Source organism: Seriola dumerili, unplaced genomic scaffold, assembly GCF_002260705.1.
Source record: "Seriola dumerili isolate Sdu_G_001 unplaced genomic scaffold, Sdu_1.0 BDQW01001299.1, whole genome shotgun sequence".
NCBI classification, from domain to species: domain Eukaryota; kingdom Metazoa; phylum Chordata; class Actinopteri; order Carangiformes; family Carangidae; genus Seriola; species Seriola dumerili.
This window is the reverse complement of record NW_019175554.1, coordinates 2,392,214-2,406,311: the sequence shown is the minus strand read 5'-3', so window position 1 is coordinate 2,406,311 and position 14,098 is coordinate 2,392,214. Positions and strand designations below refer to the sequence as shown.

The following is a 14,098-nucleotide window of genomic DNA, read 5'->3' as shown; positions in this document are numbered from 1 at the left end:
TACAAGCTGTAAAGGCACTAACATGCAGAATGTCCTCACTTTTTAACATTAAATACAGAGAAACCTGTAAACAGAATCAGGTTTATGGCAGTCCTTGTGGAAATATCTAATGATCCTCATTTAAGAGTGGCTCTATTAAATTCTGAAGCATTGAAACCACAGTACTCCAGTGAGTCATGTTTAACTCCAAGGACACAATTCATAGTCACAAGACTGAGATAGTTTTCACTTTTCATCTGCCATCTACAGTGGTTTGTAAATTTGCAAGTTCAGTGTTTGAAGAGAAACTACATTTAAAAAAAGAGCACCTTTTTAAATAGTTGGTAAATTAATCAAGTGGTTTATAGAATGAACCAACTCATCAGCCAAAGACAGAATTCCCCATCAACTGGTTTGTATCTGGTGTTCATATTCCACACAGATAACCACAGTGTTTCCTTAACTCAGTGATCAGTGCATCATTAGTGCCCTCTTGTGTGCTTCACAAATATAACAACACAAGACTTCCTCAACAACAGCTTGAGCTAGTCTTGTGCGTCAATGGTGCTCCTTGGGCTCCTCTCAGACACTGCTGGTGAATCAGATGAAAATACTTAATGAAAAGTGCACGAGTTACTAATAAATGGACAAAGGGCTGCTGCTCACATGATCACCAGCAGCTGCACGGTTGAGCCAGCTTCGCTGGTGAAACTAATGTCTAAGAATCTGGTTTGAATGCCTCCACACAGACAGAACATGCAATGTCACAGTTCAAAGAGGACTTTTCTAGCCCTCACATAAAGTTGGATGACCAAAAAGAAAAAAGTCAAGGAAAGCCACTGGTTTTAAATGCATTACCTGGATCCACAAGAGGAAATACCACCGCACAGTAACAGCTTCAAGTGTAAAATATAACAAAGATTTATATACAGCTGAAAATTGACAGACTTGGAGCTGTCGATCTAAAGTGCACTGCATCCAAGCCGAGGCCAGTTCTTCAGCTGAGTTATGACTAGCCAGTGACTCAGACAATAACCCAATGAAGGATGGTAGACTGTCAGAGGTATGTGTAGAAGGAAAAGGGATAATCCAAGTCTGTAAAGAAGAGGAGATTCCTAAGATGTGACCTCTCTCGGTGTCTCATTCTCTTGTCCCTGTGTTTCACTGTCTGACAGCAGAGGGGAATGAGTTGGCACAGCGATCCTATAAGGCAAAGTATCTTTAGTCAACATCCTCCTGGTGGCAGAAACCAAGCGGGAATAGTTATCAGGGTTGTACTCCGACAAAGGGGGCCTGGTGCGCAGTAAAGGCAGGTTGTCCCTGTCAGGCCTGGACAGGAAGAGAGGCGGTCGTCGCTGGCTCTCGCCCTCTTTCAGGGAGTTTGGGAGTGGCTTGCGTTTGCTTTCAGGTAGGAGCATTATGCAGAGAACGGAGAGGACAGCGAAGGAGGCGAAGATGACATGGTGGAGGAAGTAGCCACTGTTATTCTGGAGCTCCATCAGGGAGGAGGCGGCCATGCCAACACAACCTGCTGCCAGCACCAGGCCGAGGCAACCACCTCTGACAGAAATATGGAAAAGAGGAACAAAAACCGTCAAGGCAAGGTATAATGAACAGACAATACTTCATATCTTGTGTTGACTGGACTAATGGACTAATACACATTCAGAATACGCAATGCAAGGCTTTAGTTACAAAGGCAATATTTCTCAGGATTAATTCATTATTTGTTTTGGTCTTTTCAGGGAATTAGATGATAATACTGTGCAAAAGTCTTAGGCACTTCAGATGTTTAGATTATTATCTATCAAAATATCGTCAGAAATTCATTCTGCAGCATGACAACGTCCACAAACATGCAGCCAACATCATAACAAACTATGTTCAGAGACATGAAAAACTGTGCAAAGGTGTATGTAGGAGAATTTTTTTTTTCCACTTTATTTGTAGTGTCAAAGTTTTGTACTGTATTACAGTAAATAACGGCAGCGTCATCACTTTGGTCAAGAAGAAATACACTTACCGAACTACAGTTGGCATCACCTCACAGGCAAAGAACACACTGAGCATGGCGAGAGCCTGAGAAAACAGCAGACCCACGACGGAGAGCACCAACACCAGGCCTCCATGCAGGTCTGACACAAACACAGACACATAAACGAAACTGAACCCATTTTTTGTGTATACTATAAATGTTGCTAAAAATAGTTAAAAAGAGAGACAGAGAGATGTAGCTGTTACATACACTGAGTGAGGGCCAGAAGCAGCAGTGACGACAGCCCAGTGATGATGGCCGAAAATAGAAGAATACCACGCCGACCAAAGTGATTGACAGTCAAACAGATGAAGATGCAGGCCAGAGCTCCAGTTATCACTCTGAGAAAGTAGCTGAAGTAGAAGTTGGTGGAATAACTGTGCAAGTTTCTGGTGAAACAGTATTGGATGCCTGTTCCAATGAACCTGGAGAGGAGGGAAGGGAGAGTTGGACCATAATCAAGATACTGTATTTGCAGTTGTTTACACACAATGTGTGTCTCAAGGCTTAAAAATCATTTTTTAATCTTTCTGCTCACCTTCCTCCACATCTCACTTTTTATCATGAAATAAATATTTCAGTGGGTAAAATCAGTGAGGCAAGATCAATTTCATCTTGATTCACATGCAGAAGACAAACTTACAGAGTGAAGCTGAGGATGAGGCAGTTCTTCCAGATAATACGAGTCTGACGCAGCTCTAGAACTGAATGGTACCTTGGTCGACAGTCCTCTCCGTATGCTGTATCTATGTCTATAAACAGAAAAAGAAGATTTAAAACCATCAACAAATCAAGCCACAAATGTCCAGTACTTGTCCTCCTTCGATGTAATCCAAGAAGGTTATGATGGAAAATCTATCCGTTACGAATCAATTGAGTATATTACAATACAAGTTTGTTGGTTGAAACCTGATTCTTCCTTATTCAATATATATATGCAAAAAGCATGACAACTTTATGAGATGGGGAAAATAACATATACACTAATTCCCAAATAATTATGAGATGGAGTCCAGTATTGACCCTGATAATACATTAACGTATCATTCAACTAATCCTATTCCTTCTTAAAGTATAGTATAGTAAGGCATAAAAATTCATAGTATTGTAGGTCATAAAAGAAACGCCAAAGTCTAGTAATGGCATAAAAATGTCAAAAATAGTTAAACTATACTAACTATAAAAATGTTATAACATAGTAAGGCATAAAAATGCCAAAAAAAGTCATAGTATAGTAAGGCATAAAATGTCATAAAACGTCATAGTATAGCAAGGCATAAAAATGTCAAAAAAAGGTCATTGTATAGTAATGCATAAAATGTCATAGTATAGTGAGGCATTTGACGTTATAGTATGGTAAGGTATAAAAATGCCAAAATACATTAAAGCGTAAAAACATCAAAAAACTTCATAGTATAGAGGAAATCATAAAATCGGCATAAAAAAGTCATAGTATAGTAAGGCATAAAAAAAACAAAAATAAAACGCATTAGTATGGTAAAGCAAAAAATTGTCATAAAAACATCATATTATAGTAAGGCAAAAAACATCAAACAATGTCATATTATAGTAAGGCATAAAATGTCATAGTATATTAAGGTATAAAATGTCAAAACGTCATAGTATAGTAAGGCATACAATTTCATGAAAACAACAAAGTTTAGTAAGGCATAAAGATGTCATAGTATAGTAAGGCACCAAAAGTCAAAGAAAGGACATTGTATAGTAAGGCATAAAAATGTCATAGGCAAGGCAAAAAAAGTCATAAAAACAACATAGTATAGTGAGGCTTAAAAAAATCATAAAAATTAAATAGTTTAGTAAGGCATAAAAAGTCATAAAAAGGTCATGGTATAGTAACGTATAAAAAGTAATAAAAAAGACAAAGTATAATAAGGCATATAGAGTTAAAGTACTGTAAGGTACTAGAGGTTCCTTTTAACCTAATGTGAATGTTTTTTGAATGTGAAAGTTGTATCGGGCTTCAAACCCCAGCCTTCTTGTTGCAGGGCATTAGGTCTAACCATTGCACCACCAAGCTTACCTGTTAAGAGTCATAATATAGTAACATACAACAACATCATACAAGTAAGGAAATAAAGGTCATAAAAACGACATTGTATGGTTAGGCATAAAAATGTCATAGTAAAGTAAGGCATAAAAAGTCATAAAAATAACATAGTATAGTAAAGCACAAAATGTCATAGTATAGGAAGTCATAAAATGTCATAAAATGTCATAGTATAGTAAGGCATGAAAACGTCAAAAAACATCATAGAATAGTAAGGCATAAAATGTCAAAAACGTCACAGTATAGTAAGTCATAAAACATCATAATATAGTAAGGCATAAAATGTCATAGTATAGTAAGGCATAAAACATAATATAGTAAGGCATAAAATGTCATAGTATAGTAAGGGATGAAATGTCAAAACGTCATGGTATAGTAAGTTATAAAAATGCCAAAAAAAGTCATAGTATAGTAAGGCATATAAACGTCAAAAAAAGTCACAGTTTAGTAAGGCATAAAAATGCAAAAAAAAGTGCATTAGTATAGTAAGGCATAAAAACTGCATAAAACCATCATAGTACTGTAAGGCAAAAAATTTTCATAACAATGTCATAGTATAGTAAGGCATAAAAACGTCAAAAAACATAGTATAGTAAGGCATAAAAACTGCATAAAACCATCATAGTACTGTAAGGCAAAAAATTTTCATAAAAATGTCATAGTATAGTAAGGCATAAAAACTGCATAAAACCATCATAGTATTGTAAGGCATAAAATGTCATAAAATGTCATGGTATAGTAAGGCATAAAAATGCCAAAAAAAATTCCACAGTATAGTGAGGCATAAAATGTCATAAAACATAGTATAGCAAGGCATAAAAATGCCACAGTATAGTAAGGCATAAAATGTCATAAAACGTCATAGTATAGCAAGGCATAAAATGTCATAATATAGTAAGGCATATAAACATCAAAAAACATCATAGAATAGTAAGGCCTAAAATGCCATAAAACGTCATAGTATAGCAAGGCATAAAATGTCATAATATAGTAAGGCATATAAACATCAAAAAACATCATAGAATAGTAAGGCCTAAAATGCCATAAAACGTCATAGTATAGCAAGGCATAAAATGTCATAATATAGTAAGGCATAAAATGTAATAGTATAGTAAGGCATAAAAACATCAAAGTATGATAAGGCATAAAAAGTCACATTAAAGTAAGGCATAAAAAAGTTATAGTACAGTAAGTAATAAAAATGTCATAGTATAGTAAGGCATAAAACATCATAATATAGTAAGGCATAAAATGTCATAGTATATATAGTAAGGCATGAAAACGTCAAAAAACATCATAGAATAGTAAGGCATAAAATGTCATAAAACGTCATGGTATAGTAAGCTATAAAAATGCCCAAAAAAAGTCATAGTATAGTAAGGCATATAAACATCAAAAAACGTAATAGTATAGTAAGGCAGAACAACTTAAAAAAACGTCATAGTATAGTAAAGGATAAAAACATAAAAAAAACGTTATAGTATAGCAAGGCATAAAAATGCCAAAAAAAATGCCACAGTATAATAAGGCAAAAAATTGTCATAAAAACGTCATAGTATAGTAAGGCATAAAACATCAAAGTATGATAAGGTATTAAATGTCATAAAAACGTCACAGTATAGTAAGGCATGAAAACGTCAAAAAACATCATACAATAGTAAGGCATAAAATGTCAGAAAACGTCATGGTATAGTAAGTTATAAAAAAAATGCCAAAAAAAGTCATAGTGTAGTAAGGCATAAAAATGCAAAAAAAAAAACAAAAAAAAACGCATAAGTATAGTAAGGCAAAAAATTGTCATAAAAACGTCATAGTATAGTAAGACATAAAAACTGCATAAAACCGTCATAGTATTGTAAGGCAAAAAATTTTCATAAAAATGTCATAGTATAGTAAGGCATAAAATGTCAAAAAAGTCATAGTATAGTAAGGCATATAAACGTCAAAAAACGTCATAGTATAGTAAGGCATAAAACATTATAATATAGTAATGCATTAACATGTCATAGTATAGTAAGGCAGAACAACTTAAAAAAACATTATAGTATAGCAAGGCATAAAAATGCCCAAAAAATGCCACAGTATAATAAGGCAAAAAATTGTCATAAAAACATCATAGTATAGCAAGGCATAAAAACTGCATAAAACCATTATAGTATTGTAAGGCAAAAAAATTTCATAAAAATGTCATAGTATAGTAAGGCATTAAAAACTGCATAAAACATCATGGTATAGTAAGTTATAAAAATGCCCAAAAAAAGTCATAGTAAAGTAAGGCATATAAACGTCATAGTATAGTAAGGCATAAAATGTCATAATATGTTATAGTATAGCANATAGTAAGGCATAAAATGTCATAGTAAAGTAAGGCATGAAAATGTCAAAAAACATCATAGAATAGTAAGGCATAAAATGTCATAAAAAAGTCATAGTATAGTAAGGCATAAAAAGTCATAAAAACGTCATAGTATAGCAAGGCATAAAAATGCCACAGTATGATAAGGCATAAAATGTCATAAAAATGTCATAGTATAGTAAGGCATAAAATGTCATAAAACATCATGGTATAGTAAGGCATATAAACGTCAAAAAACGTCATAGTATAGTAAGGCATAAAACATTATAATATAGTAATGCATTAACATGTCATAGTATAGTAAGGCAGAACAACTTAAAAAAACATTATAGTATAGCAAGGCATAAAAATGCCAAAAAAATGCCACAGTATAGTAAGGCATAAAATGTCATAAAACGACATAGTAAAACAAGGCATAAAAAGTCATAATATAGTAAGGCATAAAATGTCATAGTATAGTAAGGCATAAAAACATCAAAAAACATCATAGAATAGTAAGGCATAGAATATCATAAAACATCATAGTATAGCAAGGCGCCAAAAAAATGTCATAGTATAGTAAGGCATATAAACGTCAAAAAACGTCACAGTATAGTAAGGCATAAAAATGATTTTAAAAAAAACGCATTAGTATAGTAAGGCAAAAAAATTTCATAAAAAAGTCATAGTATAGTAAGGCATAAAAAACGTCAAAAAACGTCATAGTATAGTAAGGCATAAAACATTATAATATAGTAATGCATTAAAACGTCATAGTATAGTAAGGGATAAAAACATAAAAAAAAACGTTATAGTATAGCAAGGCATAAAAATGTCAAAAAACACCATAGTATAGTAAGGCATAAAATGTCATAATACGTTATAGTATAGCAAGGCATAAAATGTCATAATATAGTAAGGCATAAAACATCATAGTATAGTAAGTTATAAAAATGCCAAAAAAAGTCATATAGTAAGGCATATAAACATCAAAAAACGTCATAGTACAGTAAGACATTTTGATGTTATTGTATAGTAAGGCATAAAAATGTAAAAAAAAGCGTCATAGTATAGGAGGCATAAAAAAGGCATAAAAATGTCATAGTATAGTAAGGTATTCAATTTTATTAAATAGTCATAGCATAATGAGTAAATCTTTTTGTTTCTCTCTCTCTCTCTCTCTCTCTCTCTCTAATAGGAGTCCAGGGCCTGTGCACACCTGCTGTCAATTACGTCCTGACATAAAAGGAGGGACCTTTTGAGCGGAGAGGGCCCCTGCTGTCACAGTTGCCACCTACCTGTCAAGTGCTTCGGAGCGGAATCTCCTCCCAACCTGATCCTCGTTCTCCAGCATGTTCCAAATTGCTGGTTTTTGTTGTGATAGTTACATAGTTAAGTTGGAGGGTTGGAGATCACTGGTAGTTCAGTTATCAGTTTTTGTTTAGGTTAGTTTTGAGTAAGGCACTTTAGAGGGGAGTTGCTGAGTGCAATGGACAATGGCGAGACTGGCTCAGAGGCCTCCCCTTCTTATGTTCTTTTTGGCAGGGATCTCCACCGTTCTTGTTTTCTTTACTTTTGTTGAGTACATTACATTTTTGGCTATGTTTGAAATAAACTTGTTCTTAATTTGGCGTCCCTGTCTGGCTTCTTTCTATATGTTCTGGTCCCCAGTCATAGTATAGTAGCGTATAAAATGTCATAGTATAATAAGGCATAAATAGGTCAGAAAACATCATAAAAATGTCAAAAAAGGTCATCGTATAGTAAGGCATAAAATGTCATAATATAGTAGGGCACAAAATGTCATAAAACCCCATAGTATAGTAAGTCATAAAAATGTCAAAAAACGTCATAGTATAGGAAGGCATAAAAACAGCATAAAAAGTCATAGTACAGTTAGGCATAAGATGTGTTAAAACGTCACAGTATAGTAAGGGATATAATCGTCAAAAAATGCCATAGTAAAGTAAGGCATAAAATGTCATGGTATAGTAAGGCGTTAAATTTTATTAAACAGTCATAGCATAGTTAGGCATAAAATGTCATAAAAAAATCATAGTAAAGTAAGGTATAAAAATGCCAAAATACGTCACAGTATAGTTAGGCATAAAACATCATAGTATGATAAGGCATAAAAATGTCAAAAAGGTCATCGTATAGTAAGGTATACAAATGTCATAGTATAGCAAGGCATAAAAATGCCAAAAACACATTAGTTTAAGTAAGGAATAAAATGTCATAAAACGTCATAGTATAGCAAGGCATAAAAATGCCAAAAAAGGCATACAAATGTAGTAGTATAGTAAGGCATGACACATCACAGTATGATAAGGCATACAAATGTCATAGTATAGTAAGGCATAAATATGTCATTAAAACGTCATAGTATAGGTAAGGCATAAAATGTCATAGTACAGTAAGGCATAAAAATGCCATAAAATGCCATAGTATAGTAAGGCATAAAATGTCATAAAACGTCAAAGTATAGGAAGGTATAAAAACAGCATAAGAAGTCATAGTACAGTTAGGCATAAGATGTGTTTAAACGTCACAGTATAGTAAGGCATAAAAATGCCATAAAATGTAACGGTATAGTAAGGCATAAAACATTATAATATAGTAAGGCATAAAATGTCATAATATAGTAAGGCATAAAATGTCATAGTATAGTAAGGCATAGAAACGTCAAAAAACATAATGGAATAGTAAGGCATAAAATGTCATAAAAACGTCATAGTATAGTAAGGCATAAAAACATCAAAAAACATAATGGAATAGTAAGGCAAAAAATTGTCATAAAAATGTCATGGTATAGTGAGGCAGAAAAACTGCACAAAACCATCATAGTATTGTAAGGCAAAAAATTTTCATAAAAATGTCATAGTATAGTAAGGCATAAAAACGTCATAAAATAGTAAGGCATAAAATGTCATAGTAAAGTAAGGCATGAAAATGTCAAAAAACATCATAGAATAGTAAGGCATAAAATGTCATAAAAAAGTCATAGTATAGTAAGGCATAAAAAGTCATAAAAACGTCATAGTATAGCAAGGCATAAAAATGCCACAGTATGATAAGGCATAAAATGTCATAAAAATGTCATAGTATAGTAAGGCATAAAATGTCATAAAACATCATGGTATAGTAAGTTATAAAAATGCCAAAAAAAGTCATAGTATAGTAAGGCATAAAAACTGCATAAAACCATCATAGTATTGTAAGGCAAAATAATTTCATAAAAATGTCATAGTATAGTAAGGCATAAAAACGTCAAAAAACGTCATGGTATAGTAAGGCATAAAATGTCATAAAATGTCATGGTATAGTAAGTTATAAAAATGCCACATTATAGTAAGGCATAAAATGTCATAAAACGTCTTAGTATGTCAAAAAAGTCATAGTATAGTAAGGCATATAAATGTCATAAAAACGTCATGGTATGGTAAGTTATAAAAGTTATAAAGCAAGGCATAAAAATGCCACAGTATAGTAAGGCATAAAATGTCATAGTGTAGTAAGGCATAAAAACATCAAAAAAACGTCATAGTATAGTAAGGCATAAAATGTCATAAAACGTCATGGTATAGTAAGTTATAAAAATGCCCAAAAAAAGTCATAGTATAGTAAGGCATATAAATGTCATGAAAACGTCATAGTATAGTAAGGCATAAAAACTGCATAAAACCATCATAGTATTGTAAGGCAAAAAAAATTCATAAAAATGTCATAGTATAGTAAGGCATAAAATGTCATAGTATAGCAAGGCATAAAAAAGGCATAAAAATGCCACAGTATAGTAAGGCATAAAATGTCATAAAACGTAATGGTATAGTAGTAAGTTATAAAAATGCTCAAAAAAAGTCATAGTTTAGTAAGGCATATAAATGTCATAAAACGTCATAGTACAGTAAGGCATAAAAACTGCATAAAACCATCATAGTATTGTGAGGCAAAAAAATGTCATAAAAATGTCATAGTATAGTAAGGCATAAAAACGTCAAAAAACGCCATAGTATAGTAAGGCATAAAATGTCATAAAATGTCATGGTATAGTAAAACGTTTAATTTTATTAAACAGTCATAGCATAGTAAGGCATAAAATGTCACAAAAACGTCACAGTATAGTTAGGCATAAAACATTATAATATAGTAAGGCATAAAATGTCATAGTATAGTAAGGCATAAAAACGTCATAAAATAGTAAGGCATAAAACATAATATAGTAAGGCATAAAATGTCATAGTATAGTAAGGCATGAAAATGTAAAAAAAACATCACAGAATAGTAAGGCATAAAATGTCATAAAATGTCATGGTATAGTAAGTTATAAAAATGCCACAGTATAGTAAGGCATAAAATGTCATAAAATGTCTTAGTATAGTAAGGCATAAAATGTCATAAAACATTGTGGTATGGTAAGTTATAAAAGTTATAAAGCAAGGCATAAAAATGCCACAGTATAGTAAGGCATAAAATGCCATAGTGTAGTAAGGCATAAAAACATCAAAAAAACGTCATAGTATAGTAAGGCATAAAATGTCATAAAACGTCATGGTATAGTAAGTTATAAAAATGCCCAAAAAAAGTCATAGTATAGTAAGGCATATAAATGTCATAAAACGTCATGGNAATGTCATAAAACGTCATAGTATAGTAAGGTATAAAAATGCCCAAAAAAAGTCATAGTATAGTAAGGCATAAAAACTGCATAAAACCATCATAGTATTGTAAGGCAAAAAAAATTTCAAAAAAATGTCATAGTATAGTAAGGCATAAAATGTCATAGTATAGCAAGGCATAAAAAAGGCATAAAAATGCTACAGTATAGTAAGGCATAAAATGTCATAGTATAGCAAGGCATAAAAACATCAAAAAAACATCATAGAATAGTAAGGCATAAAAACATCAAAAAACATCACAGAATAGTAAGGCATAAAATGTCATAAAACGTCATAGTAAAGTAAGGCATACAAACATCATAGTATAGTAAGGTATAAAACATCAAAGTATGATAAGGCATAAAATGTCATAAAACATCATATTATAGTAAGGCATAAAACATAATATAGTAAGGCATAAAATGTCACAGTATAGTAAGGCATGAAAACGTCAAAAAACATCATAGAATACTAAGGCATTAAACGTCAAAAAAAGTCACAGTATAGTAAGGCATAAAAATGCAAAAAAAAGTGCATTAGTATAGTAAGGCAAAAAATTGTCACAAAAATGTCATAGTATAGTAAGGCAAAAAATTGTCACAAAAATGTCATAGTATAGTAAGGCATAAAAACTGCAAAAACCCTCATAGTATTGTAAGGCAAAAAATTTTCACAAAAATGTCATAGTATAGTAAGGCATAAAAACGTCAAAAAACGTCATAGTATAGTAAGGGATAAAAACGTAAAAAAAAAAAAAAAAAAAAGTATAGCAAGGCATAAAAATGTCAAAAAAATGCCACAGTATAGTAAGGCAAAAAATGTCATAAAATGTCATAGTATAGCAAGGCATAAAATGTCATAATATAGTAAGGCATAAAATGTCATAGTATAGTAAGGCATAAAAACTGCATAATACCATCATAGTATTGTAAGGCAAAAAATTTTCATAAAAATGTCATAGTATAGTAAGGCATAAAAATGTCAAAAAACGTCATAGTATAGTAAGGAATAAAATGTCATAAAACGTCATGGTATAGTATGTTATAAAAATGCCCGAAAAAAGTCATAGTATAGTAAGGCATATAAATGTCATAAAAACGTCATAGTATAGTAAGGCATAAAAACAGCATAAAACCATCATAGTATTGTAAGGCAAAAAAATTTCATAAAAATGTCATAGAATGGTAAGGCATAAAATGTCATAAAATGTCATAGTATAGCAAGGCATAAAATGTCATGATATAGTAAGGCATAAAATGACATAGTATAGTAAGGCATAAAAACGTCAAAAAACGTCATAGTATAGTAAGGCATAAAATGTCATAAAACGTCATAGTATAGCAAGGCATAAAAATGCCACAGTATAGTAAGGCATAAAATGTCATAATATAGTAAGGCATAAAAACATCAAAAAAACGTCATAGTGTAATAAGGCATAAAAACATCAAAAAAACGTCATGGTATAGTAAGTTATAAAAATGCCCAAAAAAAGTCACAGTATAGTAAGGCATAAAAATGCAAAAAAAAGTGCATTAGTATAGTAAGGCAAAAAATTGTCACAAAAATGTCATAGTATATTAAGGCATAAAAACTGCAAAAACCCTCATAGTCTTGTAAGGCAAAAAATTTTCACAAAAATGTCATAGAATAGTAAGGCATAAAAACATCAAAAAACATCACAGAATGGTAAGGCATAAAATGTCATAAAACGTCATAGTATAGCAAGGCATAAAATGTCATAATATAGTAAGGCATAAAATGACATAGTATAGTAAGGCATAAAAACGTCAAAAAACGTCATAGTATAGTAAGGCATAAAATGTCATAAAACGTCATAGTATAGCAAGGCATAAAAATGCCACAGTATAGTAAGGCATAAAATGTCATAATATAGTAAGGCATAAAAACATCAAAAAAACGTCATAGTGTAATAAGGCATAAAATGTCATAAAACGTCATGATATAGTAAGTTATAAAAATGCCCAAAAAAAGTCATAGTATAGTAAGGCATATAAATGTCATAAAAACGTCATAGTATAGTAAGGAATAAAAATTGCATAAAACCATCATAGTATTGTAAGGAAAAAAAATTTCATGAAAATGTCATAGTATAGTAAGGCATAAAATGTCATAAAACGTCATAGTATAGTAAGGCATAAAATGTCATAAAACATCATAGTATAGCAAGGTATAAGATGCCACAGTATAGTAAGGCATAAAATGTCATAGTATAGTAAGGCATAAAAACATCAAAAAAACATCATAGAATAGTAAGGCATAAAAACATCAAAAAACATCACAGAATAGTAAGGCATAAAATGTCATAAAACGTCATAGTAAAGTAAGGCATACAAACATCATAGTATAGTAAGGTATAAAACATCAAAGTATGATAAGGCATAAAATGTCATAAAACATCATATTATAGTAAGGCATAAAACATAATATAGTAAGGCATAAAATGTCACAGTATAGTAAGGCATGAAAACGTCAAAAAACATCATAGAATACTAAGGCATTAAACGTCAAAAAAAGTCACAGTATAGTAAGGCATAAAAAGTCATAAAAATGTCATAGTATAGTAAGGCATAAAAACTGCAAAAACCCTCATAGTATTGTAAGGCAAAAAATTTTCACAAAAATGTCATAGTATAGTAAGGCATAAAAACGTCAAAAAACGTCATAGTATAGTAAGGGATAAAAACGTAAAAAAAAAAAAAAAAAACAGTATAGCAAGGCATAAAAATGTCAAAAAAATGCCACAGTATAGTAAGGCAAAAAATGTCATAAAATGTCATAGTATAGCAAGGCATAAAATGTCATAATATAGTAAGGCATAAAATGTCATAGTATAGTAAGGCATAAAAACTGCATAATACCATCATAGTATTGTAAGGCAAAAAATTTTCATAAAAATGTCATAGTATAGTAAGGCATAAAAATGTCAAAAAACGTCATAGTATAGTAAGGAATAAAATGTCATAAAACGTCATGGTATAGTATGTTATAAAAATGCCCGA

General features: G+C 31.5%; 1 protein-coding gene across 1 annotated transcript in view; it reads right to left on the bottom strand.

Annotated features, from left to right (window-relative positions):
* Nucleotides 1-6: 6 nt before the first annotated feature.
* The window catches only part of slc22a31 (solute carrier family 22 member 31), a 29,313-nt gene continuing 15,221 nt past the window's right edge, over nt 7-14,098 (bottom strand). The window contains exons 6-9 of the mRNA XM_022767810.1: nt 2,658-2,766; nt 2,225-2,439; nt 2,003-2,114; nt 7-1,539 (exon numbers count right to left, since the gene is read on the bottom strand). Of these exons, the coding sequence (XP_022623531.1) occupies nt 1,095-1,539; nt 2,003-2,114; nt 2,225-2,439; nt 2,658-2,766 (881 nt within the window). The 3' untranslated portion in view covers nt 7-1,094. The remainder of the gene's footprint in view (nt 1,540-2,002; nt 2,115-2,224; nt 2,440-2,657; nt 2,767-14,098) is intronic.